Raw genomic sequence first — 7,795 nt, forward strand, 5'->3', positions numbered from 1 at the left:
GGCTCCGGCACCCGCCATTACCTGCTCCAGCCCAGGCGCCCGGCCGCTCTGCGGCACGGACACCCGCCCGCGAGGTTGCGGAGGGATTTGGGTCACCAACGCGATTCCTTCCCCGAGGGCTACACGAGGGAGCCGGCGCGCCTGTCTGCTCAATGACCGCACATCTGCAGCGCGCCAGCGGCTCTCCCCGCAGGGAGACGCAGCCGGACACCTGCGGCGTTTATCGCCTCTGGCGCCATCGGGCAACAGGTGCTTTTTGGTTCTCTGCAGGCAGCAGCCCGTGCCGGAACCTGGAAGCCCGCGCCGGCCCTAACGGCCACCCGGCCGCCACGGCGGGTGCGAGCGGCGCCGCCCTTCCCAGCGGGACCCGCCCTCCCCCCGGCACCCGGGCGGCCCCCCGGCCCCTCCCCAAGATGGCGCCAGCGGCCGCGCGCCCTCCCCAAGATGGCGGCGGGCAGCTCGGCGCGGCGGGCGGCGCGGCCGGGGCGCTGTGTGGGGCCGCCCGGCCGCAGCCGCGCGAAGACCCGCAGCGAGAGGGGCGGCCCCGGGGCGGCGGCGGCGGCGGCGAGCCCGGTAGGAGGGGGTTGTTTCTGCTCGGTGTTGTGGTCTAGAACACCCCCGAGAAGCTACGAAAGCGGCGGCCAGCCCCGCGCCGTGGTGGTTCACGCTGAAGGAGGAGATTTTTCTGTCGGGGGTGAACTCTACCTTGTGGCTTAGTATCTCCTAGGTGTCCGTTTTTTTTAATTTTTACATGCTGTTTATAATAATTATTTTTGTACTGATGTAGCTTAGGATCAAGCCGCAGCTCCTTAATTAACGCTGGCTGCTCGTTTTGTGCTTCATTAAGTTTGGTGGCTGGCCTTGCAGCTGATTTTTGTGTGTTTATTTACGTGTTTGAAGTAAGCTTCAGGGTCTTGCCTCTTTTTGCAACAGGCTTCCTTGCGCAAAGCAACTGACAGACGGCGCTCGAAGAGGCGAAAGGGCGAGGACGACAGCGGTGCGGTAAACCCAGAGCGAGGAGGGCCGGCGCGGGGGCGCGGGGACCTCACCACGCCGAGGGCAGGGCCTCCGGCCTCCTCTGAGGATGGGCGCTCGGGAGACCCTGGAGACGGCAGCGCAACTCATCGGAAAAGAGGTGAAAGCGCTCCCGAGACGAGTGCGGAGGGACGGGGCGAGGGGCACGACGTTTCTCCGAAGCCCTTTGCAGCGGCATCGAGTAGCGCTCCGTCCAAAATGGGAGGCGGTGAGGATCTGCAGAGCCGCGTCCGCCGCGTGGAAGAGGAGAGCAGCGGCGAGAGCGCGCTTTCGGGTGAGCCCGGCCCGGAGGATGGCGGTCCCCAGAAGAGACCGGCACAGCTCGATGATAGCGCTTTCTTAGACGAGGACAGTAACCAGCCAATGCCAGTGGACCGATTCTTTGGAAACGTTGAGTTTATACAGGTGAGGTGATGCCTTATACAGGTGAGATGGCGCAAGTCTGTTTCCTCTTTACAGACTCAGTTCTGTTCTGCTTCTGCCTTGTGTCTCCAAACAATAATAGCCTAGCTTCAACATTTTAGGCAAACTTGACAAGTATTGATGGTCATCTGGAGAAGCGCTCTGTCTTCTAGATAGAGAGGCTGACCTCGGTCAGAGATGAAATTGCTTGCCCGGCCAAGTCTAATTCAGAAGTAAAATCTTCCCTGTTTCAGATTCTATTATTCCAGTTCCATAGGATAAATATTTTTACTTATAAAGATACAGATAGCTGCATTATGGAGACAGAATTTTATTTTTTTCGAGGTAGTTTTTCACTGGTCGCTGGCTCTTAACTGTGGTTACTTTAGTCCTTTGGAACAGAACTCAGTTTCTGACCAGCTCTGCTTTTGGACTGATCAACAGACAGAATTATAAATTCAAATCCCAGGTCCTGCCTTTAACATACCATAACTTTGGACAAGCGATGCTTCCTTTTTCCCGTTGGTTAGCAAGGATTGGTGTTTAGCAGGGGTAAGGAGGATTTGACTGTAGAGCGCTTAGCCCTTTCTGAATCCCTTTCTAAGGGTGTAGAAGGAATGCCAGCCCTCACTTTGACCGTGACCCAGCGCTGCTTGAAGCAGGTTCCCCTCGGAGCTCTTCTGCTTTACCTTAAGGTTTATGCAGATGCCATCACTTCTAAGAGGTTTGTGTGCTATTTGCAGCAATTGTTTTTTCTTAAGTTTTTATTCTTTTTCTTAAAGGACCTCCCAGCAGTTGCACTTGCAAGCACAACAATGAGCAGACGAGAATTTAGAAAGCTGCATTTCATTGCAAAGGAAGATGACGAGGAGGAAGAGGATGTCCGCTAACCACAAAATGTAAAATAAACAAAACTATTTTTTTAAGGATTTTATGCCATTTTATTGGTTAGTGAAATGTAATGGTTGGCTGTGTCACTGACGTGATGCGTCTTTATTTGCCTTTTCTCAGAGGGAGAACTGGTAGAGTTTGTTTCTATGAGCTTCTCAGATACAGTACCCTCCCACGGTTATCTGGGAGGGAGTTTGAATTTTTAGAGAATGGGAAATAAATTGTAGTTTATCATTTTACCACTAACACTTTTTATTAAAAAAGAAAAGCATGAAAAATGGACATTTGGTTTACTGTGCTGTAAATTTGAGCCAATACCTCCAGGAAACAGTTGGCCTATTTTCATTCCTTTTGAAAACTAACCAAGCAAGCAATCTTAGAACACAGACAGATAGGCCTTTTCCTTTGAATTCTGTGATGTTTTTGGCATCTAATTAGTAATTTAGCTAGCAGGCTACCCAGTACAAGGATACCACCCTCTGTTCCTTAAGTTTAGTGTTGCATTGTTTGCTTGTAACATGAAAGCAATTCAGACCTTTAAAATGCAGTTCTGCTGCCAAAACTAAATGCACGTATGTCAGTGTGAGTTCAGTGCTTTTGGTCTCAAGATGATATTTTTATTGCATATGGGTTTTCTGAACAGCCACCATGTGAATCCCATTGCGTCTCTCTTCCATCAAATCAACCGTAAAAATTGCACTTTTTAATATTCGTGTAATTCAACTTGTGCAATATTGTCTTCAACTGACTTCCAGGGGTTGTGAATAGAAGTTTTTGGGAATGCGGTCATTGGTGGTGATAAAGGAGGAATAAAATCTCTCCACGTAGCACTTTATTGGTAGGTGAGTGAGTACTGACTGCTAAGGATAAGCTCAGTCCCCCAGATTTATTCTTTTTGCCTGTATTTTTAGAAAATAATGAGCAACCTCAGAGATTTCAGGAACTGTTCATTCATCCAGTGTTTATGGTAATACTTCTTTGAAAGTGTGATTATGCAATAAGCTTCCACAACTTTATTTTTTTATAAGTAATTTCCTCTACATTTCTAGAAAGCAAATATAATCAGCAGATGGTTTAAATAAATATTAATTTCTACAGCTATAGCCTGCTAAGCATTCATATTAAAATTGTTAGCCAAACAAATTGTATATGCATGACATGTTAATTCATTCACATTCTGATTCAGCTGATACGTTGTTTCTGCCCATGATACTTCTTGGCTCCTTTTCATTTTAATTCAGTAATTCGCAAAGATTTAATTTAAAATTGCTCTCATGGTTTTCAGTACAACTCCATTGTGAAGCAGTCCTTCCAGCTTTTCTCAAATCTCATTTAGGTTTATTTGCTACCTCCTCTTGCTAGCAAACATGCCTTTACATGTAGATCTTCGTCTTAGTTTTAGCACAGTACAAAATGGTGATTTTTCAGTGCGTAGAAAGTGTGCCATACAGATCATATAGTATTTGTCATCAGAATCTTTGATGTTACGGCTTCTGGAATGTCAAAGCAGTATGTTGTGCATTTCTATCTTAATTACAGGTGAAATACGATCTTAATACAATTCTAGCTGGACTGGCTGAATTTATGTGGGTAAGGAGGAGGACCAACTGCATGAAGGAAGTTTCCTTACAAATGAGCCAAGTATGTTAATTACAAAGTATCTAGTGCCTCATTCATAAACACCTTTCCCTCTGCTCAGTCTTTTTAGTCTCATTATTTTAGATTCGGTCTTATTATTTTAGTCTGATGTTTTATTAACCACTTGCACACCTCTACCTTCACATACACATGAAGATACCCATGATATTTTTTATTAAGAAAATACAAATGCTGACAATCCCTGAGAGTTCAGTAGCTATCATCTGATATTAAAAAAAATACATAATACAAAAATTGATATATTTTGTTTCATGAGAGGTAGGGAGTGTGTTACAGAGGCAATAAATATTCTAAAGCAGCACATAAATGTGATGCTTAGCCAGTAACACTGCATGTCTTGCTTCAAGCAAACTCAAGCTAAAGAGGCAGAAACTGTCTGAAAGGAGAGGGAAAGCAATGGGAAGGAGGACAAATAGAGAACATCTTAAAAGCAAAGATGGCCTTGCTACTCCTTCCAGAAGGTGTGCATCTAAAATAATAGCAAATGGAAAGGCCGTGGGTAAGTGCAGGTATTTTTATACAGAAGAGCCAGTGGCTCGGTCGCTGAATCAGCATTTGGCATATTTGAAATACAATGCTTGTCTACCCGCAAGAGGCACAGAGCAAAATAATTATCCTGAAGTGTGCTTTGTTTGCCTTAATGTTTGAAGGAATGTATTTTTTAGTATGATTTATAGCTGTACTTTATCACGCTTAATGGAACATGATCTAAGCAAGGCCTGTAGTAAGCAGGAAGGAGGGAAAGTAGCTTTAGACATAATCTGAATGTATGCTTTGTGAGATTGCATTTGGATTACTTTGGGGTCCTTAGCAGAAGAGACTTGCTAAATATGTTTTTGTTTCAGAAACTAGAGCTATTTAAAAATGGTGTCATGTTACATGATTTTGGAAAAAAACAGAAGTCACTTTCAGGTGTACCGCTATGAAATCTTGTGGGTTTGCTTCCTTTTCCTGTAAATCTTAGTCTTGTCACAGCTGAGATTATGATTGGTTTTCTTATGGCAAGCAATATGTACAAGTTTTAGATTATCCAAGGTAAACAACAGTTGATAGAAGTACTCCCAGTTCACTTCTCTTCCATCCCGTGTTTTGACAGCTTCTGCCAGTTCTGGGACAACAGTTCGTTTCTTCTCTATTCTGCAATATATAACAGGGAAAAAAACCTTACCGTCAAATTTTTTGCCTAATAGTGTTTCCATCCTGCTCTAAAAGCAGGATGGAAGTTGACTTCTTTTGCCCTAAGTAGGTTTATAGAGTTTTTTTTTTCTTTCCTGAAGAAACTGGTTTAGCGAATCCTATTCGTTTCACAACTGCACTCTGCCTGAAAATGGGTCTGAGGGTTTTTTTGCCAGAGACAGGTAAAGAGAGCAATCTTCCCAAAAGGTAATATGCTGATGAGGGGCATGTTTGTATACAATGAAAATCTGAGCACAAGCAAAGCAGCTAATGACAGACTGCATTATAATCTGTCCTCAGGATTCCATGTTACCAGACACTGTTGCAGCATCCAAGCATCTTTACGGCAATGCACAGTTCATAGTGGAGCTGAGTGTATGATGGGGGCAAGGATGCGGGAAAGACTCGCTGGCAACAGCTTTACTACTTAAGATAAAGAGCAAGAAACAGGTAAGTCTGCATTAATACTTTATACATACATGTGGTCGAGATTCCATGTACTGAAGAGGATTCTGCTTTCCCTGTTGCTGTAGGGGTTGATGGAATGCTTACAGGGGCAGTAATCGCTGTCGAAAGGTCCCTGAAAAACAAGACCAGTACAATGCAGGGTGTACAGCTTCTCATCCTAGCTTGGTCCTACCCCAGTATTGACAAAGCTTTCATCTGCTGTAACCAGAAACGGATCACGCAAGCTATAACATCACCCACTGCTGAACTTGATCAATAATTCGCTACACAAACATCAAACGGTCTCCTTCCTCTAATACTGTCATTGTCAGTCAAGCCACTGCTTGTTGCAATCAGTCAAGACGCTGTGCTTTAGAGAGGACAGAACTTACTTGACAAGAGAACCATCCCTCCACAGTGCACAGGCGGGCTGCCTCCTCCTCCTCTCTTCTGTCAAAGTAGCACCCGTTATATTTCACAGATTTCAGTTTTTCCAACATCAGGTCAATGATCCTTTTATATGCATCTCTTGCTGTTGGATGAACATTTGAAATAAAACCACTAACCTTTAAAAAAAAAAAAAAAAAAAAAAAAGTAAAGTCATTCCTTGGTGCTTATAGCAGGTTGAGGCTTTTTTCTGCAACAAACAGGTTGCACTATAGAAGCATTTTTTCAGATACATGTGATTACTGAATTATTTTTACTAGCAGCTTGAAAATGTTACTTTAACAGAAACTTTTACCTCTTTCATGTAGCTTCGTATTCTGCTTTCACAACTGTATCGCATGTAGCTTGATTTATTCTTAAAACGAGACTCTAGACCTAAAGAGAGTTATTTTGTAACGGTGTACAGTACTTTTAATTCTGTACTTCTGCTGAGGTTTATCCCTTCTCGCAAAACTCAGTAAACGTAATTGTTTTCTTTCCCATTTTTATTTTCCGCTGCTTTTAGCACTGCTGAGGACCAGGTGGACTGTCTGCTTCTGAAAGCAGTAACAGATATTGTAGTTGTTAAATGGTTCTTGTTAACGCACATACACACAGAATGTTAAAACAGTATCGGATAAAAACCGAAGAGTTCAGGAAGAACTGCAGAGTTCAGAATGAAGAGTTCAGCGTGACCTGGGAACTGGAAGATGAACTTACAAAGAAAACCTAAACAGAAGACAGAGAAGGCTGAGCTGGCTGATGTGTACAAGTTACATCATTAGCCGACTGTTAAAAGATACAAGCGCAGATCTACTTTGCGTTAATGGGAAAAGTCTCCCTTATTTGTATATTGTAGAAGTACACTGGGTGAAGCAATAAAGTTGGTTTTTCACCGTTTTCTGATACTGAAATATGTGTGTATTTTAAAGAAGCTGAAAAATGTATGCTAAGGTAAGTTGTCAGAATGATCTTGCCCTGACCAGCAAGCAGTGCCAAACCGTGTAAGCCAAAAGCAGTCCCGCACTTTTTCAAGTTTCTTCTCCTTAAGAGAATCCAAAAGGGGCAGAAGTGGGTTTTCCCCGCAGACCCCGCGGATGACGCAGACTTGCCTTCGAACCACTTCTGGTCGTCCTGCCTGTGCTCCGCGAGGATGTTCTCGTCCAGGTTGTGCAGCAGATCCACCAGCAGCTTCTGCCGCTGGGGCGCCAGCTCGTCCGAGAGCAGCTTCCGCGCCGCCTCCACCACGGCGTCCCGCTGGCCGCCGGCCGCCGCCAGCAGCCGCCCCACGTCGCCGAAGCCTGCGCGGGGCGAGCGGCGCCTCAGCGGGGCCCGGCGCCCCCGCCCCGCCCCGCCGCGCCCGCCCCGCTCCCCGGCGCCGCCGCACTCACAGCCGCGCCACGTCTCCCCCGGGCCCAGCAGCACCAGCTCCGTCTGCGGCGGCAGCGCGCGGAAGAAGCCCTCGCTCAGCTCCGTCCCGTCCTCGTAGAGGCAGAGGCGGCTGCCTGCCAAGGGAAGCTGCCCCCAGGGCGGGTGAGGCCCCCAGGGCCCGCGGCGCCGGGCCCCGCCGGCGGCCGCCCGCCCGCCCGCACCTGCAGCAGCCGGCAGCCCTTCCGCAGCAGCCCGCGCAGGCTCCCGGCCGCCACCCCGAACTTCTGCGCGCCGCCGACCCCGCGCAGGCGAAACGCCCGCAGCTGCCCCGACATGGCGCCGCGCCCCGGCCGCTCCCGCCGCGCGCATGCGCCCTGCGGGCCGCTCG

At 47.0% G+C, this 7,795-nt stretch overlaps 2 protein-coding genes across 6 annotated transcripts; one reads left to right on the plus strand and one right to left on the minus strand.

Annotated features, from left to right (window-relative positions):
• Positions 1-402: 402 nt before the first annotated feature.
• Positions 403-6,936, plus strand: C24H1orf174 (chromosome 24 C1orf174 homolog). 4 transcript variants are annotated; one of them, XR_010392779.1, is made up of 7 exons: positions 403-573; positions 934-1,440; positions 2,220-2,336; positions 3,868-3,969; positions 5,265-5,370; positions 5,464-5,613; positions 6,563-6,936. XR_010392779.1 is itself a non-coding variant. In XM_064525401.1 (4 exons), exons 1-3 carry the CDS (start codon positions 445-447, stop codon positions 2,325-2,327), a joined length of 744 nt encoding a protein of 247 aa, XP_064381471.1. In that variant the 5' UTR covers positions 403-444; the 3' UTR covers positions 2,328-2,336; positions 3,868-4,026. The 4 variants fall into 4 exon arrangements, 1 of the variants encoding a protein (XP_064381471.1); XR_010392778.1 differs by lacking the exon at positions 5,265-5,370; XR_010392780.1 differs by lacking the exons at positions 3,868-3,969; positions 5,265-5,370.
• Positions 3,259-7,788, minus strand: DFFB (DNA fragmentation factor subunit beta). Of its 2 annotated transcripts, XM_064525399.1 has the most exons (7): positions 7,629-7,788; positions 7,428-7,554; positions 7,149-7,337; positions 6,353-6,432; positions 6,003-6,176; positions 5,643-5,743; positions 3,259-5,124 (listed from the first exon to the last, which is right to left on the minus strand). In XM_064525399.1, exons 1-7 carry the CDS (start codon positions 7,740-7,742, stop codon positions 4,908-4,910), a joined length of 1,002 nt encoding a protein of 333 aa, XP_064381469.1. In that variant the 5' UTR covers positions 7,743-7,788; the 3' UTR covers positions 3,259-4,907. The 2 variants fall into 2 exon arrangements, with proteins under 2 accessions (XP_064381469.1, XP_064381468.1); XM_064525398.1 differs by having other exon boundaries at positions 7,149-7,554.
• Positions 7,789-7,795: the final 7 nt, after the last annotated feature.

Source organism: Dromaius novaehollandiae, chromosome 24 (genome assembly GCF_036370855.1).
Source record: "Dromaius novaehollandiae isolate bDroNov1 chromosome 24, bDroNov1.hap1, whole genome shotgun sequence".
NCBI classification, from domain to species: Eukaryota; Metazoa; Chordata; class Aves; order Casuariiformes; family Dromaiidae; genus Dromaius; species Dromaius novaehollandiae.